The sequence below is a fragment of the Zootoca vivipara genome, chromosome 6 (assembly GCF_963506605.1).
Source record: "Zootoca vivipara chromosome 6, rZooViv1.1, whole genome shotgun sequence".
NCBI classification, from domain to species: Eukaryota; Metazoa; Chordata; class Lepidosauria; order Squamata; family Lacertidae; genus Zootoca; species Zootoca vivipara.
The window spans coordinates 86,775,364-86,796,042 of record NC_083281.1 but is presented as its reverse complement, the minus strand read 5'-3'; the positions used below and the strand labels follow the sequence as shown (position 1 = coordinate 86,796,042).

At 44.4% G+C, this 20,679-nt stretch overlaps 1 protein-coding gene across 2 annotated transcripts in view; it reads left to right on the top strand.

The window, feature by feature from the left end:
- Positions 1-8,253: 8,253 nt before the first annotated feature.
- The window catches only part of IFFO2 (intermediate filament family orphan 2), a 44,773-nt gene continuing 32,347 nt past the window's right edge, over positions 8,254-20,679 (top strand). Inside the window, exon 1 of one of the 2 annotated variants that reach the window (XM_035118025.2) lies at positions 8,254-9,486. In XM_035118025.2, the coding sequence (XP_034973916.2) occupies positions 8,756-9,486 (731 nt within the window). In that variant the 5' untranslated portion in view covers positions 8,254-8,755. The remainder of the gene's footprint in view (positions 9,487-20,679) is intronic. The other variant, XM_035118026.2, reaches the window with a different exon arrangement.

Sequence of the window (20,679 nt, the reverse complement as noted above, 5' to 3'; positions counted from 1 at the left end):
TAACATAGGGAAATATTACCACTCCATTGCTGAGGCAATGAGAGCATGGTTTTTCTGATGTCCACTTCATAAGGGGTGGTTTGAACTGGGTATGGGCTGGTTTGTGGCTCAGCTTCTTAGCTGCTAGGCTACAACAGCTCACACCAAATTTAGGTTTCCACACCTGCCCCAAACTTAGTAAGGACAGCCTGTTGCATCAGGTCAATGGCCCATCTAGTCCAGCATCCTCTTCTTAAAGGGACCAACCAGATGCCCCAAAGGAAAACCAGCAAGCAAGATTCAAGCACAAGAGCCTTCTCTCCTGTGGCTTCCAGCAAATGGTATTCAGAAGCATTCTTGCCTCTGACCACGGAGGCAAAGCATACCGGTAGCCATCAGAGCTTGTGTCAGGAGTAAATCACAGAGAGTAAGTGAACTCTTTATTAGAAACAAAATTTAAAAATTCCTTCCAGCAGCACCTTAAAGACCAACTAAGTTTTTTTTTTATTTTGGTATGAGCTTTTGTGTGCATGCACACTTCTTCAGATACCTCTGCATGCACACAAAAGCTCATACCAAAATAAAAAACTTAGTTGGTCTTTAAGGTGCTGGAAGGAATTTTTTAATTTTGTTTCGACTACATCAGACCAACACGGCTACCTATCTTTATTAGAAGAAAGAGTCAGCTCAGGAGCGCCAGGTCTAATGGACACAGCAACTCTTCTCGGTAGGTCTTGACCCTATGACGCAGTTGTGAAGGCTTCCCACAGCTGCCTAAATCTCTTCCTCTCCTGGGTCATTCCCAAGCAATCTGAGACTCCACCAATGCTGCCTCTCCTCCTCCTCCTCCTCCTCCTCCTCCTCCTCCTCCTCCTCCTCCTCCTCCTCCTCCTCCTCCTCCATTCCTCTCCTGGTTATGGGAGACCAGCAGAGAGGGGAGCTTGTTGCAGCAGGGCAGGGGGGAATGCCCTGGCTTCACCAGTTGGGCTCATCTCTGCCCCTTGGCCTCCTTCCTCTCCTGCTTCCGCCTCTTCTTCTGCTTCTGGACTTCTCTGTGCCACAGACTCTACCTGCTCACTAAACGCTGTTGCCTCTTCAGCTTCCGACACCTCCTCCTCCCAGGCTTCTCCCTCTGTCTACTAAACAGGATGGAGGTGTGGTGTGACAGTACTTCAGATTTCTTCAGATAGGTTTGAGCTGTAGGGCTGTCAGGCATGATGAGGACAGCCTTCCCTTCTCCAGATGTTTTAGATCCACAACTCCCATCAGCCCCCAGCCAGCACAACTGAATTTTTGGTACAAAACATCTGGAGGTCACCAGGTTGGGGAAGAGTGCAGTGGTGCAATGAAGAAGATCCCTATCTTAATCATGACTCTTCCTGTGGAATGAGAATGGGAAGAAACGGGGTGCTGGGTGTGGGATGGCATTTCTTACTCCACCCTTGGCCATCGCCCTAAAAGCACACTTAAAATCTTAGGAAATGCTGTTATGAAGGAGACACCCCAGAATTTAGCTGACTCAACTTTTGCTGATGCAAAGCCTTTAAACAAAAAAAAAAACACATTTGCTTTGGGTTACTCTGGATCATGGTGTCTCCCTCTGGCCTGACTGTAGAGCAATTTTTTTCAGATGATGATAAGTGGGTGAGGTTTGCCTTAGACATCAAGCTGTCCATCAACCTGTCCAGTTAGTGAGGAAATGGCTGCTGTCCTTGCCTCAGTCTGTACCTGTTCTGACATACCTGTATAGCTGTGGTGTAAGGGGTAACACCTTCTGCCACCACCCATTTAGTTGCTGATTTATGAATTCCAGAGGAAGGATCCAAACGTGTCTCACCCACTCCTAATTAGAGCACAGGTCTTCTAAGGATCTATTGGAGTCGTCTAGTTCTTGTACCATTTATTTGTATGATGCTGATGCTGCTGCGGCCCAGCTTAGATCAGGTTGCAACTTGGTAGTGGGTCGTGACCCACCACTTAGGCATCAGGAACCTTGAAGATCCCTATACACTGCCTGGCTATAACTCTGGAGATCTGGAGTCTGATAAGTGCTTGGATGGGTGCCTGCCTGTGAACCACACGTACACCATCTTGGATTCCAAGGATAGGAAACAAATGTAATAAAGACCTAATTGAAATGTAAGAGAACCAAGGTGACCCGGAAGCTTTCTGGACAGCCTTGGCTCAAGTTGCTAGCTCTGGCTGGCAGATCAGGTATCGCTTGCACAGAGCCGGCCTCTTCGTCCATCCAACTCTGCCATATAACCACAGCCATTCACCTAAAATGAGCACTGGAAACTGCTTGATATTTAGATGCACTGGTCCACCTAGCTCAGTATTGTCTGTGTTGAGTGGCAGTGGTACTTCAGGCAGGAGATCTGTCCCAGTCCTACCGGGAGGTGCTGCCAGGGATTGAACCGGGGACCTTCTGAATGCAAGGCAGATGCTCCACCACTGAGCTATGGCTCTCCCCTTAAAGACATAGGCGTATAGGAAGGTGCCTTTGACCAAGTCATTCCTTGGTTCATCTAGCTCAGTACTGTATTGTCTACACTAGGTATAAAATACTGGTGCCCTCTAGGAGCTGTTGGACTCCAATTCCCATCATTTAGGCATCAGTCTAATAAATGAATGAGGCATAAACATTCATCTTCCCCCTTCCCCACTCCTGCTCTACTGCCTATGCATGGGCGTAGCCAAGGGGGCAGGGAGGGGCAGCTGCCCCCAATCAATAAAAATCAATAAAAATACATAGCAAACTGAGGTTCTGCCCCCCCCAAAAAAGGTCTGCCCCCCAACAAAAATACTGGCTACGCCCATGTGCTTATGAGAGAATTAGAAGCTCTTCCAAGATTACGTTTTGCCATCTGTAGTAGTTTTAACTGTTCTTCATGCAAGCGATCTGCAGCCCAGTTAATCAGGTGGAATTTTTTAGTTGCTGAAAAGATTTTAAAAACTATTACCCCAGCTAATTTAAAAACCAGCTCTCAGCATTGCATTCCTGGTTATCACTCTCGGCATTTGCTTTCTCTAGAGTCTTAAATCTTATCTTTGCAAGTCCTGGCCAAATCCTGTACAGCTTGCTCACATATTGTTTGTTGTGTTGGTAGCCAGATTATCCGTGAGTCAAGCTGCCAGTGATGTCATTTGCCCTTTTGTTATCTCTGCCTCTGTGAAAGAGCCAGGTAGAGTCCCGCCAGCAAATTCTCTTGTTCTTGGTCCTGAATTATGGGCGATGCTTCCAGGAAATACCAAAGCGCTATCCCTTATATGGTGAGGCTGGATCACCTGTGTGACTCATCCACCTTTCCTTCTTCCCACCTTGACAGTTTGAAAAAAGGCTCTGAGAAGAAAACAAGAGGTGCCGCCTTTTAGAGTAGATGTTATTAAGTCAAAGCTTTTGAGGCTGTGGGCTCTGAGTCACCACAACCGATGAAGTCACATTGGTGCTCTTCCTCAGAACATGCAAGTTCTTGTCCATTGCCCATACTGGACCGCTCCTGTCTGGGCATTGCATTCCTTCCTGCTTTGCCACACATTTTTTCTCCAAGTAAGGTCATAGGAGCTGCTGGGCCTGGATCGTTAGGAACCCCTGAACCGTTTGCTTTTGACAAATTAGACACAAGAGGTGTAGCCTGGAATTAATGGCTGAAATGAATCCATTATCCTCTTGTTCTGGAACCTGATTTCCCATGCCCTGACTCTCTGCTTCTCGTGGAAGAGCGTTCCCATATTATTGATATTCCTATGCAATCTAAACTGATTTCACGACAATTAAAATCCAACACAAATAATTTGAGTGCAACAGAAATGTTGCTGGATGCATGGATGTTCCAATGTGCAGGCATGACAGACTTCTCCGCCCTCTAATGGGCTCAGTAAATGTCATTTGTGAGGTGTTAGCATGTGTGGCATTCAGCTGGAACTAGGTATTCGCACAATGGACCTCACCCGCGACTGTCGTCAGGCTACATCTCTGCAGCTTACATCAAATTTTACAGTACAGTCACATGCAAAAATTGCCACGATTGTGGGGGACGGGGGACGGGACACCACACAAATCCCTTGAGCACAGCACTCTCCAGTGCTCCAGGAAAAATCACACATTAGGTCACTGGAAGTGTCCTGCCTCTCAATGCAGAGATTCCACTCTTACCTTTCACTGCTAATTACCATACCTTGGTACACTTACCAAATGTATTTCTGAAACATACTTATTGCACTGGCCATCCCAGCAGCTTTTAACACCCATTAATTATATGTTAAAGATTATACCTCCTACAGTTGGAGTTTGGAAGTCAGTCTCTTGGTATTTTACCAAGTCTTCTCGGGCAGTGAATGAAATCAGCCCATTTTGTTTCTTAATTAGAGAGTTTACTGCTTGAACTTGAGGGTTACTTAGTCCTTGAAAACCAGGAGGGAAAAGATAACAATGGGGGACATCATTATTTCTATCTGTGATTGGTGAGAATCAGCAGTTCTCAGCCACAAAAGTATAATGGAATTCCTTTAGGGACATCCTGAGTACCGTAATTATGGGGGCAGTCCATGAGGCAGCAACTCCATAGAAGTCAAAGATTGAAAGAGTCCCTTCTAACTTCTAGATCAGGGGTCTCCAAACTAAGGCCCGGGGGCCGGATGCGGCCCAAGCATATTTTTACATGAGTAGAATGTGTCCTTTTATTTAAAATGTATCTCTGGATTATTTGTGGGGCATAGGAATTTATTCATTTTTTTTCTTTTTTCAAAATATAGTTCGGCCCCCCACAAGTTCTGAGGAACAGTGGACCGGCCCCCTGCTGAAAAAGTTTGCTGACCCCTGGGATGTTCAACAAATACCACATCTGATCTACGACCAGATGGATCCTTTCGCAAGTCAAAGCTTTTTGTTTCTCCAAAGTCACTCAGACTTCAGTGGAAGGAATTGTTTCTGAGAGTTATTAATTGAAATTCAATCACTTCGCCAGGGGATGAAATGAGACCACAATGCAATTAGGCAATGGCTTAAAATGCTAACCAGATGAAAGGTCTCTATTGTCTCCTACTCTGTGTCATCCTTTTGAATTGAACCTGCCAACTGAGAGATTGGCTGAGGCAATCTTGATCCATTTGGATTCTGTACTTTTTCACATAAAAAGGACTCGTAGATGGGAAATGGAGACAAAAAAGCCAGGCCTCAGCCTCCAAACTTGTTTGGAGTTCCAGGATTTTGGCTGCCTATGCATTTGCTTCTCTTGTGCATTATCTGGGATTAACTTTCCTCGTGCTGAGATGTAGCAGGCAGCCTCCTTTGAGGGCAGATGACTCTAGTCTGTCTGGGTGTTTGATGGATAAAACAATTGCACCCAACACAGATATGTAGTCAAAACTACCTCCTTCCACAGTGCCTGACTGGATTGAGGCATCATGCAGAGATGCAATCGGTGGCCTGTTCTCTGGGCAGGTGCTTTGGGTTTCCCAAGAACCTTTAATTCTTTAACACTTTCCAGATGTTCTCTAAAGGCAACTCTAGGATGGAAGGTCACATGTTAAATCCTCGCATTTAACTGACAGCAGTTCAGTGCACAAGAAGGCCCCCAGCCTGCTGTCAAATCACAAAACGCGGCATTGCTGGAGCAAACAGGGCACCCTAATGTCTCCATACAGCAACAACGTACGCCTCTATGTAATACCTCTTCCTCTCATCTGGATTAACACACCCACCCAGTGCAATTATTTCAGCAAGCAGACAGAACAACAATGATGGAAGCTTCCTTGCCTGAGGTATGCTGAGAACGCACAAGGCACACACTGCCTCTCCACCTGAAAGAAAGTGCTACGCCTTAAAGTAGCCAAACCCCAAATGCCTCCCAGACAATTCATGCTTTGCTTCTTCAAACCAGATGACCAAAATAAGGCCCCAAGTTCAAGTGGAAGATCACAGACTTTGTAGTGTGAGATGGTGAGCCCTGAAAGGAATGTGCTTCAATTTCTCTTGGCTTCCTGGCCAATAGCTCCTGCCACTTCCCCAAGCTCTTTTGCCATTCCATAGCATAGAAAACTTTCCGAAACAAGATCCTGCTTAATTTTTCTTTTCTTTTGCTCAAACTGATCTTCCACTTTTCTTACTTCTGTACACTGCTTGTCACTGGTTGCACCTTCACCAAATAGGCATTTCTGAGCATTCCATGGCATCAGAGACACTCAACCAATGGCTGCAGATGGCACAGGGGCTGTTACAGTGCCTAGATGAGAAGCAAAGGGTTCAATGATAAGTTCATGCTGCTGGGATGGCCTCTTTCCTAAGAATTGAGGATTGCAGTGGTGTTTTCCAAAACTATTTGCTGATGAGTTTTATTGGCATTTATTAACTTCATAGAAATTGAGTCAAATGAGGCTATTATGACTGGAGCTGTAACCAAATAACGTTGGTGAGGAAACATACTTGTGTGTTTCCTGCAGGAAAAATGAACCGTGTGGATTTTAATTAGAATCAAAGCCTGTTAATGGTCAGATAAACTCTTGCCAGTGCCTCTGCAGTGAACCATACAAGCTTTGACGTGCTTTTAAGCAGAAGCAAAACAAGTGCCTTCTTCAGAGCCCCCCTTCTTAATATCCCATGTGAACTTCACAATGCCCAAGTTGGCCAGCTCCCTGATACGTCAGCAGTGGCGGCTGCGGGAGCCTTTGGTGAAGCCAGCAAAGAAAGGCAGCCTCTCCATTCGAACACAATGCTCCTTCTGTGCAGCTGGAGGGAAAGGGGGGGGGCAATGAATGCGGTGACGAACAGCCTGGAAGCTGGGTGGTGAATCTCCACTCTCATGAAAGCAGACTTTTTTTTACTGTAGTCCAGGCCTTCAAGCGCAGCCTACCCACAGTCACCTGGTCATGTTTGGTGACTTGCAGGGGCTTGGGATAAAATTGAAAACAGCACCCTTGATTTGCTGCCTGCTTGGGAATGCAAAAACGGGCTTCTCACACCATCTAGCATGCCCCAATGTGTAACTGGTGGCTGCATTTGACTCAGTACTCAACTAACCTGTATCAGTGTTAACATCTAAAGCACAGGAGCTGCCCCAAAGAGGAATCATGTCTCTGAAAACCAGTTGCTGGGAATCACAGGTGGGCAGAGTGCTGTTGTGTTATCCTGCTTGCAGGCTTCCCTAAGGCATCTAGCTGGCCAATGTGAGAACAGGATGCTGGACTAGATGGGTCACTGGCCTGATCCAGCAGGATCTTAGTTCTTTTTCAGTTCTAAAATTCTGATTCCAGGGTACAGATAGAACAGCTAGTGACCCAAGAGAGCTCCCCCTCTCCCCCTCAGTGCCTCCTCCAACACTGCAAAGCATTCTGAGACTGCAAGCCACTTTCGCAGTATGACCTCTCTTAGCAGTCTGCTGCATTAAAAGAGAGAACTTTACCCAGCTTCAAGGTCACGCTAGCTCCTGATATAGTGTGCTGGTGTAGATCAGTGTGGGGATTGCTGGTAGACTACAACACCCACCAGCCGCAACATGACCAATGCCTAGGGATGATGGAAGTTGCAGTTCAGCACCATGTGGAAGACCTCAGGTTCCCCACACTGAGTGTAGCTGAAACTTATGCATATGCACATTTAACTAGTGTGCATTCAGCTTTATGCACAGGGTAAAAATTTATATATTTAAAAATGTAAAAGGGGGAGGAAAGAGGGCAAGGTTCCAGGAAAAATGACCTTGGCAATCCAGCTGGCCATTGAACCCAATGGGTTTTAACTGTATGTGATTTTGGCTTACCTTGAAGTGGAGGGAAGCATGAGTCAAGGGGCCATGCGCAGTTAAAACAAAAAATGTCCCCCAGCATACTCAGAGTTCATGCATCTCAGCACCACTGAGCAGCCACGATGTGAATCCCGGACCGATCCGACTCCCTTGACCCTTTTTTAATCCAATGTAGAAATCCACCGCACGGAGCACGTGTTCAACACACGCAGATTTGTGGGCGTGGTTAGAGCGGGCGACGCCGGCAGCGACGTGGGCGTGGCCCACGTGGAGCAACGCCTGACCTGAAGCCGCGCAAGGAGGTGGGCGTGGCCAGCAGGAGCACGCCGGAGGACCGCAACGCAGAGGGAAGGGAGTGGGCGGAGTCTGAGGCGCGACTCAATGTTGAGAGGGAGGGATGCTGCATTGAGTGGGAGGCGTGAGGCGTGGCCAAGACAGGCATATAGAAGAGAGAACGGGAGAAGTGGGCGTGGCTAAGAGACAGAAGGGGTGTGCTCAAGCTGTAGGAAAAGGAATACTGTACTGTACAGTAGAGAAAAAAGGAGGCGTTGCGGAGTGGGCGGGTCCTTCTCCGCCCAGTCCCCACCCCACCAGCCAACCCCAAGCCGCTCAGTGGCCGCCTTTTGGGTTAGTTAGCCGGCGAGCACTGCAGAGGCGGTAGCAGCATCAGCGGCGCCGGCGCATCTTCCTCTTCTTCTTCCCCCCCTCCCCCTCCCGGCCATCGAGTCCATTTTCACCTCGGCGCGAGGAGGAAGCTGCGAGGATGGCCGTTTCGAACGTTCGGGCGTTTGAATTCCACGGCGGCGGCGGCCGTTACCGCTCCAACGGCCGGATCCCAACGGCCGACAGCAAATAATTCAAACAATAATAATGAAATAACTTCTATTTTTTTATTTGCATATTTAAAACAAATCTCTCTATATATTACCTCAGGAAAAGCGACGTCCCGTGGTAAGAGAAATATATAAAGATATAGATATATAAAAGAAATATTTTTTTACCTCAGTGAAGGATAAAGGAGGGCGACGCCGCTTAAAATGATGCTCAACTCGATGCTGTTCGGCGAGATGGCGGCGCGGGCTTTCCCGTCGTCGGCGGGGCCGGCCTCCTCGTCGGTGGTCGGGGGCGAGATGGACGACGGCGTCGGCGGGGCCCCGCCGGTGACGGCGGCGCTGCGGAACGACCTGGGCTCCAACATCCACCTCCTGAAGGGGCTCAACGTGCGCTTCCGCTGCTTCCTGGCCAAGGTGCACGAGCTGGAGCGGCGGAACCGGCTGCTGGAGAAGCAGCTGCAGGCGCAGCAGCTGAGCGAGCGCGAGCGGCGCCTCCACTACAAGCGCTTCCCGAGGCACCAGGCCGTGCAGACGGACCCCGTGCCGCCCTCCATGCCGCCTTACGTGCCGTCCGCGGCGGCGGCGGCCGGGCCTCCTCCTCCTCACCCGCCTCCTCCGTCGTCGGCTTCTTTCTCCTCGTTCCCGCCGGCCTCGGCTCCCGCCTCGCAGCTGCCTCACTCGCACTCGCACCCGCCGTCCCACCACTCCTCCTCCTCTTCGCAGCAGCACTACAGCCGCCTGCCCGGCACCATCTGGAGCTACACGCAGGTGAGGCGGACGGGCGGAGGCGGCCTGGAGACCCTGCAAGGGCCCGGCGTCTCCTGGGTGCACCCGGACGGCGTCGGCGTCCAGATCGACACCATCACGCCCGAGATCCGCGCCCTCTACAACGTTTTGGCCAAAGTCAAGCGGGAGAGGGACGACTACAAGAGGAGGTGGGTGGAAGGCCGCCGGGGGAATGGGCACGGCTTGGGGGCGGGGGGGGGAGTGACACGTGGATATTGATGGGGGGGGTGCGGGGCCGGACCCTTACTCGCGAATTGGCAGCGTTTGTGTGTATGGGATTGACACGTGAATCATGGCGTACCTGCGGCACGTGAATGGTCTGTGTGTATGGAAATGATGCGTGGATGGGTGAGTGGGACATGTTAATGGTTTGTGGGGGGATAACACGTTAATTGTGTCTGTATGTATGGGAATGATTTGTCTGGGAGTGGATTGTGTGTGGGACATGTATGTGGTTGGTGTGCTGGGGTGTGGGGGACGGCCTGTAAGAAATTACAAGATGAAAGATGAAAAAATCTTTAATAATTCCAGTGGCACCTTAAAGATCAACTAAATATAAGCTTTCAAGGTATGAGCTTTTGTGTGTAATACACACTTCATCAGAATTTACACATCTTTCATCTTATTTATTATGACTGACAGATCAACACGCTATCCAACTGAATCTGTAAATGTTTTTTGTTGAGAGGGGGGATGAGGTGTGGATTATGGGGGAGGGTTGGGACATGAGGATTGTGGGAAGTAGGTTGGAATAGGACTCGTGATTTGGGGTGGGGGAGAGTGTCTTAAGCAGTCTTTCCTATGGGGAGCACTTGTGGCACCTGAGGAAACTGGGCACATATGGGAGAGAGTGTGGTGGTGGTAGTGGAGATATTTGAGCTTTATCCCCCAAAAAGTCTTAAGGGTAGACCCACCAAAATTAATGGATCTAAGCTTTGATTATTTAGAAGAATTTAGAATGCCTAGAATTTGAAAAAAAAATCATTTAGGTGGCATAACAGACTTTAAAAACCCCACTACATTTTATCATTAAATCAGAAACAAAACTAGACACCTAAAACGGGCCAGTTTCATTGGAAAGCTCTGCCAAGTCTTCACAAGACATCTGAAGCAGCTGTTAGTTGTTGCTTTATGGATGTTGCCGTGTTTCTCATATTATAAGACATGTCTTATATTTATTTTTTTCCTCAAAAAAACACACTATGGCTTATTTTCAAGGGATGTCTTATTTTTTTCCTCCTCCTGCCGCAGCCGGCATTGCTGCTGTGCCTATCACTATGTCTTATTTTCGGGGTATGGCTTATATTCCTTGAATGCTTAAAAATCCTGCTATGGCTTATTTTATGGGTATGTCTTAAAATATGAGAAACAGGGTAGTTAATCATGTCCATTAATTTCAATGATTTTGCTATGGGTATGACCAGTGCTGCATACAATCTTTTACTGTGTTTCTGACACAGAGATGGGTAATTTGTAGCCCTTCAGATATTGCTAGACCACAGCTATCAGCATCCCTGACTATTAGTCTTGCTGGCTGCTGGGAGGCGGAGTTCAGCAACATGTGGAAGGCAGAAGGTTGACTAATATCCATCCTTTTACATTTCCATCTTATGATTTAGTTATACTTTGTATTAGAAAAAAATGCATTTCCCTTTTATGTCTATTGGCTCACTCATTTACTTTTTGTATGATTGGAAATGATTGCATGGGTACATTTCCTGTAGATGAGAGATGGAAAATCTATGCCCCTCCAGATGTGGTGGAATTTCAGCTCCCATAGTCATCCCTAAAAAAACAGCTCCTTTGGCCTTCCTAAACAATTGTAGTTCATCCAGAAGGTTAATTTCATCTGTACTGTATTATTAGAAGCACAATTCTATGCACGTTTACTCAGAGCTAAGTCCTGCTGTATGTTGGGGCTTATTCTCAGGTAAGTGCATAGGATTGGGGCTTTGATATAGTCAACCTTTCCTTTGGTACATTTATAGTGAAAGTAGTAGATGGGCCTCTTGCCCTCCTGACCAATGGATCTCCCTCTCTGGAGTTTTTGGAGGGGGTTTGGATAGTAGATTTCTTTCTTCGCTTCCTGCTCTGCCTTTCCTCTGATAGGCCCAAGACTGTTTAGCAAATTAGCATTGGATGGGTTTAGGTGGTGGTGGGGATAATGATGTAGGAATATTAACCTTCCTCATCTGTCCCAGACATTTGGAAGCTTTTTTTGTAGGGGGAGAAGGGCTCAAGGTGAAATGCAGTGGAGGAGAGGTGAATGGAAGCAAAAGGGATAAATATATACAGCTGGGGAATGGAATAAATGACTGAAGGGCTGAATAAGAATGGGAGTAGAGGGATGTGGAGAAGAGGAAATGAAGAAAGGGAAATACTGAGTAATAAGGGGAGGAGAAAATGGATGGAGGATGACAGGAAGTGAAGATACTGGAAGGGTAGTGGGAATTGGGGAAGAGAGAGAAATAAGTCAGGGATGAAAGATTGTAGTGCAGGAGAGAAGAAGTGGGGGATGGAGAGCAGGGCAGTAGGGGCATGGGGATGAATGAAAAGGGGGGGAGGGAATAGAGACTGCTAGGAATGCATGGGGGGGAGGGAGAGGTCTGAAATATGCTGGAAAGGAGTACACAAATACCGTAGAGTAGGGAGGCCAGCTTGGAATGGAGCAGAAAGAGAGTGGGTTGTAAAGAAAGGAAAGGACATTGAAATAAAGGTACAGTCACAAAGATTGCCAGAAGTTCACTTAGTCTATTTCTGTCTTAAGACTGAGCCACCAGATGCTTCTGGATAACTCCAACCCATTGTCTATCCCAGTACCTGATATTCAGAAATATGTTTGCAGAATAGGAATTGGATATTCAAATTAATAAGTAAGGAGGATTTCTGGGGGGAGGGGGAGAGAGAGAGGAGGGAATCTGCAGTTGGGGAAGAGGATAAATAAGGGGGAGGGGAATATATGCCACCATCAGGCAATTACAAAATTTGGGATGGGGGCAGGAGTAAGAGAGAGCAGGATATAAGTAATAAATAGTACATCAATTCTTACTCTCCAGAGCTCATAGAGTTAGGCAAAGATTCACTGTTTACCATAGATAACAGTGAAGGGGGGGAATCGTGGTCCTTCTGGCAGAAAGTCATATTTATAATGCAATGCTTAAAGACTTATCCTTGTCAGGGCTTTGTGTTTCTTAGCTTATCTTGGTAGAGTTGAGGGGTATGGGGAGAGTTGATAATGGGCTGGAGGGGAGGGGGTTTGAAGAGACATAGAATGAGGGCCTCTGAGATGACAGATGGCAGCCGGGATTTTGGTATGTAAATCTCTACTCCTTCCCAACCCTGTAGGAAGTGGGGGCAGCACATCAGGTGGGGGAAGGGGATCTAAAGGGGGAGATGATGTACATGGGCGGGAACAGCACTTCCACCCACCCACATGCCAATAGAGCAGGAAGTGAGTTCTTGGGGGAAGTGGAGAGGGAGGGTGTGAGTTCTGAATAAAGTGAGATTAAAAAAAAGGAATTGGTTGCTGGAATACAATTTTTACCTTCTTCGTTTAGGACAAGAGACGGTTATAGATGGGCCCTGGGGTAGACTTCATGATGATAAGGGGTGGGATGAGGTGCTGTATTTCACATGAGTAAGGCAAAACAGTTGGCTGATTAGTTCAGTGGGCTCCCTAGTTGTGGAAGAAATAGTGGTTTTTGTCTTACACTTTCCTCCTTCAGTATAAAGTCTGAGACTGATGGAGGATGAAGAGGAGTGAAAGGGATTGTGAGGTGGCTTCATGGGGAGCATATGGTGGTACTGTGCAGAGTAGGATGCAATTGTCAAATTTAAATACAACTGTGATACTGCATGCTCCAGTGTAGAGTGGGAATTGAGTTTATGACAGAGGAGTAATTTTCATGAAGTGGGTACTTAGCATGATGTGCCAATTAGGGGACTGGAAAAGGCCTATGTTCGGTACAAGATGGCAGCATGAATGGTCAGGGAATCTCTGTGCGGTACTGGTTTTCTGACTGTCATTGTAGGAAAAGGTGGGGGGGTGGAGAGAGAGAACTGCAGCAGGAGATAAAATGGGTGCTTTAGGTTATGGAATAGAGGGTAAAGGTGATGCCCTTCCTGTTGAGCTGAGTGGCTGCAATGTCACCTCAATAAAAATTGAATAATGAGTACTTGTGTCCTCATGTCAAAGAAAGAGGGGTTAAAATTATTTGTAAGATGACACACCATAGAATTAGGGTTTGGGTTATAGAGAAGGAAACGTATACAAAAGACTCTCCGCCTAATCTACTCAAGGGAAAAGATGAAATCGAGCAAATCAAGCATTTCTTGAACTCTTGGTAGTCAGGGGTGTGGGTGGGTTCCTGCCTGGTTAGGAAGATACCTCTGGCAAGGGCATTATAAAGACATCTGCTTTTTTGCTCTGTGTTTACAATTTGGTAGCAAAAGCTGGTTGGGGATTTCTCCTTGCTTTTTGGCTCCTGTGAATGAGCTCAGTGGTGCAGTATTTAGACTGAGAACACTGCAGAGGAAGGGATTGCATCCAAACAAAGCTGTTTGAATATAATGCTTGCCTTAAAAAAAAGAAAAAAAGCACCTGTGCAGCCTCATTTACTATAAACTCAAAGTAGATTTGAGCATATTGAGTTGCCTCTTTAGTATGCTGTCTTTCTCCCCTGTTATATGGTAGGTGTGTTGTGTAGGTGTACATAGGTATGTAGGCTATATGAATAGGTAACTGCCTTGAGAAAGCAACCTTCCTTAAGCTAGACCTTCTGTTGCCTTTATAAACTGGGTGTAAGCATTCTCTTTTTAATTGGTAGGCACCCACTCTTTTTAGGGCCTGGCTATTCTGCCTGTCCTTATCATCATACTTCATGTTGGACTGTGATTTTCCTCATATAATACTTGCTTTTGAAATAATCTGTAGATATAGTGTAATCATGACTTTAAAAATTGAGAAGGAAATGTTATAGTCAGTCTTGGCTGTCACTTTCACACTGTATTGTTTCTAGAAAACAGGTTTCCTCTTGGTCCCTGTTCTATATATTTCATATGAAATTTACTCTATAATGTGGAGTAATGGTGGCATACATTACCTTTAAAAGTTGGCTGGAACTCTTAAGTCTATCAAATACTTTTGAGATAATGCTGAGTTTAGAGAAGAAGCTGATATGAATATTTGAAGATGTTGACCTTTTGGGTTTGTAAACAGCAATAAAATATTTTTGTCATTAAGGCTTGTATTTATAGATGGTAACAAAATAATTAAAAAGAACATAATAATCTTTTCTGTTTTTCAGTGTTTTAAGGGCTCAGTCTCCAGCACTATTTTTTAAAATAACGCTCATAGTTTTTGCTACTTTTAAAGAAACTGTGTCCTTGTTCTTTATGCTTTGACTCTTTATTTTGAAGTTGCTTGCCAAAGTTTTGTTTGGGTATTTAAACTCTTTACTGTTATTATGTGAAGCAAGTGGCATTGTAAATGTATGTTATTTATTAATGGTTTTGGTAGCTTACTGTGGATGTTCTAAAAGGTATTGCAACACATAAGTGATCCTGATGGTGCTGTTGTGGGTAAGAGCCCATGGAAATGCCATAAGGCGGTACAGCATATATTGGCTGTTTTTTTTACAGCAGAACAAATATGTATCTGAAGCTGGTCCTACACTGAGTAAACCCATTGAAGTTGATAGACATGTCCTACTAAGGTCTAGTTTCAGTGGATCTTCTCTGAGTAGAACTTGTTGGATACAACCCCAAAAGTGAAAAGTCCTGAATTTCCTCTGTCCTCAATTGGAGGATTGAACTGTAGATACAATTGCTGGTGCTCCCCTCCCCCTGGTGTGTAATTCTATAAGCTGTATATGGTCCCTCTTTTAAGTAGAAAATTCACAGAGGTTTGTTACCGATCACTTCTCTTAAAACATTTTAATTACATTTTTATTGTGTTCTTTCTCCATGGCACTTAGGGCAGTGTGTCTGCACTCTATTTTTGTTCATAGCAACCCTGTGGGCTAGGCTAAGAGATGGTGAGTTTCATGCCTGAGTGGAGGCTGAATATGGGCCAACACTATATTATTATTATTATTAGTAGTAGTAGTAGTACCACCACCCTGCCCGACTGACTGGGTTGCCCTAGGCTACTCCATACTGCCTCGCAGCGGTGGGTAAGAATGATAATCAGGCACTGAATTTTAAAAAATGTGCTAGAGAAATAATTCCTTCTCTTCCTTCTTCATTGTGTATGTGGGTGTCCACAGGATACACAGTTTTTGTGGGCTCACTTTGCATTTCTGGCTGCTAGTGTTCGATTGGGCATAAGGAAACATGGCTGGCATGGTATTAGGGGATAGGAGAGCAATAAACTCATTGTAACTCAAGGCCCATGGATATTACAATAATTTATTTCCGTGTGAAGTCTTGACATGCCACTCTAATCTAAGACTTCAGTTGTTTTAAGTGAAAGACCACTGAAATCTCAAAGAGAATGTATGAGTTCAGGTTCATAGTTGTTGGTTTTTTAAGCAGAAGTTGTCAAATGAGAATACAAGTTATTATTGTAACTTCTATGCTCCCATTTTCTTGTTCCTGCAAAATAGTATCCTCGACAAATAAATCCACGAGTGGCACTTTGATACATGAAATTTGTAAATGAGGCTATGGTGGATTGAGAATCTACGTGACTGCAGTTCTCAACTGAAAAAGGAGAAATAAAGACATTTCAGTCTTTGTAAGTGGTTTGAAGGAAAACTGGCATCCCAATCCATACACATGTGCAACTGATCCAGGGAACCAGTGCTGTAATCACACTTGGTTGTCAGCTGGTGTATGCATGTTTACTCATAAGTAAGCCAGTTGAAACTTACTTAGGATTGCAGCTCTTGGTTTGCATTAGGTTTTTTGCTGTGGTATCTACTAACTTGTAGAAGAACCATTAGCTGATCTGCTTTTCATCGGCTTCATATCGTAAAGATTGTACTGACTATGTGGTGTTAGGAATACCACGTGCTTTGAATAAAAGGCAAATACTGTAAGACATTTATTGGACCAGGTAGTTAGCTTAAACTTTCATGTTTTTGGCTCAGAGTAATGCTCTGTGAGGTCTGATAGTAAAAAAAACACAACCCCCCCCATATTACTATAATCTCACAAATTGTTTTCTTTCTTTTTGATGCTTATGACAAAGGTCCATGCTTGATCTAAAACCTGATATATATTTTTTTGCATTACAAAAGTCAGTTTTCACTCAGACTTCTTGTTTCTATTGTAGCATTTGGTCTGAAATGTTTAGGGTGTGTCTGTTTAAAGATGCTTAGATTTTTATCTCTGTGGTGGTGCAGTATATGTTGATAAATATTGCAATAAGATCTTGGTGTGTGGTTTGAATTAATAACTCTGTGTGGCCAGCTAAAGACTGCCTAGTTAGTGAAAATCCCTCATAGAGTCTTCAGTATTCTCATTTCTGAAGAGGTCTTTTCTTTGCAGAAAGCCTATTGATCAGTCTGTCTGGAACTTTAGTTCCAGCACTTGAATGGATTTGTATATTATGGTTCCAAAATTGTTTTTAATTGGTCCAGACATTGAGTGTTTATCAGGCAGTTGGGCCTTCTTGTGACTGTAGAGAGAAAACTAACTTGTTAATATTGGTTGAGCTGGAAATAATTGCTTTTCCTCAGGTTGCACTTTGATTTGGCAGATTAATAAAGTCCAGTTGAGGATAGGGATTATTCCAAATTTTCTGCAGCTGGGGAGGGGAAAGGTTATCATTGCCAAAGGGAAAGCGTGACAAAACTAACAAACTTTTGTTTTTCAAATCTAAGGAACCTAAGCACATTTTTATTAAAAGCAATCTGTGAGGAATGTCTAAATCAACTTTTAAGTTAAAATATCACTGTAACAAGATGCAAATGTTATACTAGCAAAGGCCAATCAAAAACAAATGATTTTTGATATGGGAAGGAATTCCAGTGAAATTATAATTCTCTCCTGACCATGTTCCTTGTTTGCTGCCTTGCTATGGTTTCATTGCATTTCTGATTTTTTTTTTTTGGTGTGGGTTTTTCTTAATGAGAAAATGTCTAATCACTATAGTTTCCAAGAGTTATTTTTTTATTTTCCAAAGGTGATACCAGAGAATGAGGAATTTGTACTAATGTATAGCTTTGATACAGAAAGTTGGTATTGCCAACTGTTTGATTGGTGTCAGTTTTTAAATGCAGGGCAGAGCCAATTCTAAAGTTTTAAGTGCAAGTTTTCTTAACAGAGCTATAAATACCACAATCTTGGATGCATTTTGGTTTTTTTGCTGGGAATCTCCGCACGCGTGTGTGCCAGCCATTTTGCTGGTATACACACGATTCTATCTTTCAAGAAACTTTGAATTATTAAGGTGATAAGTAATCAATGTAGACCCATTGAAATCAATGGACTTCATTTCAGTGAGAATATTGTTGGCTGTTAGCCATAGTATTTTTATATTTAAGATACATCCTGATTTAGAGATTGGAAGGGGGAGCAAATGCAGTGAATATAGGCCTTTAAAATGAGGTAGCTGGATAGGCAGCTTGATACGTGCTCTTTCTTTCTTCTCATTTGGTTGTGGTATTTCCATCACAGTCAATGCTAGGTGAGCTGCTGCCTTGTGAGCCACAGGCGCTAAGGCTTAAATACTGATGCTGAATCAGTAGAATTGAGAATAAATGGGCAATAAATCTCATGCCGTAAAACTGCTTCTGAGAATTCTTTGGCTGTTTTCATTGAGTCAGTCTAATTTCTCCTTATCTAACATTCTTGTGCTTATCTCTGCTAGGGTTGTAAAGAGAAGTCACAAATATATTGCTGTTAATTATGTGAAAGTGTTGAGGTGATTACCAAGGCCAGCATTCCTCAGTCTGTTGCCTTTCGGGTGTTTTGAACTACAGCTCACATCATTTCCAACCAGCATGGTCAGTGGTTAGAGATGATGGGGGTTGTAGTTCAAAACATCTGGAGGGAATTAGTTTGGAGAAGGCTAAGCAAGACTAAGGGTTATAAAAAAAATTGTGCCACTTAACCATGTAGGGTTAAACCACAGAGCCTAGGTCTTGCCAATCAGAAGGTCGGTGGTTCAAATCCCCGCGACGGGGTGAGCTCCCGTTATTTGGTCCCTGCTCCTGCCAACCTAGCAGTTCAAAAGCATGTAAAAGTGCAAGTAGATAGATAGGTACCGCCCTGGCAGGAAGGTAAACGGCTCTGGTTCGCCAGAAGCAGCTTAGTCATGCTGGCCACATGACCCAGAAGCTGTATGCCGGCTCCCTCGGACCGTAAAGCCAGATGAGCGCCTCAACCCGAGAGTCGTCCGCAACTGGACGTAATGGTCAGGGGTCCCTTTACATTTACCTTTAACCATGTAGATAATATTTGGGGTTGTATCCAGAATTCACCATATTCTGAGTAGATTCATGGAAAATAATGGACATCCCCACTGATTTCAGTGAGTCTTCTCTGACTTTGTTGTTGGCATCCGTCTGTTTCGGGAGACAATGGAGTGGAGTTGAGCTGTTGGAGGGTTGCAGTGCCTGGTGTGGCTGTAGAAACTGAAGCGGGAGAGACATGTTTTGTTGCAGATTAAGGCATCTGGTTGTGCTGCTGCAGAATTTAGCTAAATAAAAAGCTCGGTTTTTCTCCCCCATACAAATCCTTATAAAACATACTAGTTAGTAGTTTAAGCTTTCATGGAGTCCTTTACATTCTTGAAGTGTCTGATCTTGCCATTTGAGTGTTTTGACCACTAATCATCTAGGAAGTTCTAATTTATATTTCCTTTTCTTTTAAGTTAGCTCTGCAGCACCAGCCTCTTAAATTCAACTCTGATAGTATCTGAAGACATGAGTAGGGACAACTTGGGTGAAAATAGAAACCTAGACACAAGATATTTCTAGCTCTTCATTATGTTTAATCATAGGCTTAAATGGCTGTAGAAAGCAGTCCAAGTGCTGGACTGTCTGTAGCTAAAGTAAGAATGAGGCTGATGTAAAGCTCAGCAGCTGCTTTTTTAAAAAACTGCAGTTCAGGCTTTGTGGGGACACTGCCAGGATTTTGCCTTTTGACTCCTGTGCAGCTTTTATTTTTCCCCAGGGCTGTTGACTAATCTTAGGGCTGTGCTTTTAAAAGTTGAGAATGTGAAGATTTGTAATTTGGATTGTGTTTAATATATGGCAAAGCTACAAATCTGTGAAAAGGAATGAAAGTGGCTGTTGCCATTGCTTAAAACCTGAATGCAAGACTTTGTGGAAAATCAATCAGTATTTTTGTATTTTTCCATAGGATCTAGTGTAGAGTGCTCCATCAAACATTTTTCCAGTGTGGGTAGCTGCCCAGCCAGTAAATAAAATCAAGATTATCATATTATTATGATTCATATATTTATTTCCTTGATCCTCATTGAGAACAAAATAACCGGTATTTAGATATCAAAGGCTGCAATCCTATACACGATTACCTGGAAGCAAGTCCTATTCAACACAGTAGGATTTGCTTCTGAGTAGGCAAATGTGTGATTGCAATGTAAATATTAATTGAGGTGTGGGGGTGTAAATATATATCCTTTCTTCTGTCTAAAAGTGATAGTGATCCAGAAGAGGGATATGTGCATGCTCTGGAGAGAATAGCACATATAACCAGTCAATGCTATGGAGTTCAAGTTTTGCTGTGCAGGTCCCAAGGACTGAGTGACCAGCCACTCAAACCTTACAGCAGCTTGTCTCTGGCACTGGAACTGCTGAAATGAAATAAAGATGTGAAATCCCAATTCCACATGTTTTGGTGGGTGAGTGGGTAGATTTTTCAGTCTCTTGCAGCCTTGTGATACCTTAAGCACATTTCTTTGGATCCTGACCACAAAATGCTCAGCAAAATCCAGTAACTGGCAAGGTTTATCCCCCACTTGTACTGTTATCTTGACTTTTTTTCTTCATTTTAAACTATGTTAGAAGACTTCCATTTTAATCTCAGGGGTGAAGAATTATTCTACGCCGTGGATGTAGAGTTGTTTCATCTACAGCCTATTACATCAGCCCCGTCCCTAAATCTCCTTTGCAAACAAGAACATTAGGGCAGGAGAGAGGATGGTATTCTGTCTCCATTAATGATGTGCTTTGCTTGTTAATAACACAGATCTGCACTCTGGTTGCGTTATTGTGTGAAACTGAATCGTAGATGGTGCATTTTAAGTATGGGCATGTCTGGCAAAGGGTAATCTGCGCTCATGTGGCAAATATTCATTCACTGACTGCTGTAATCCTGCCAGGATTCACATAGTCTGCTTTATCCAGCCATAATTACTTGGAATACAATAT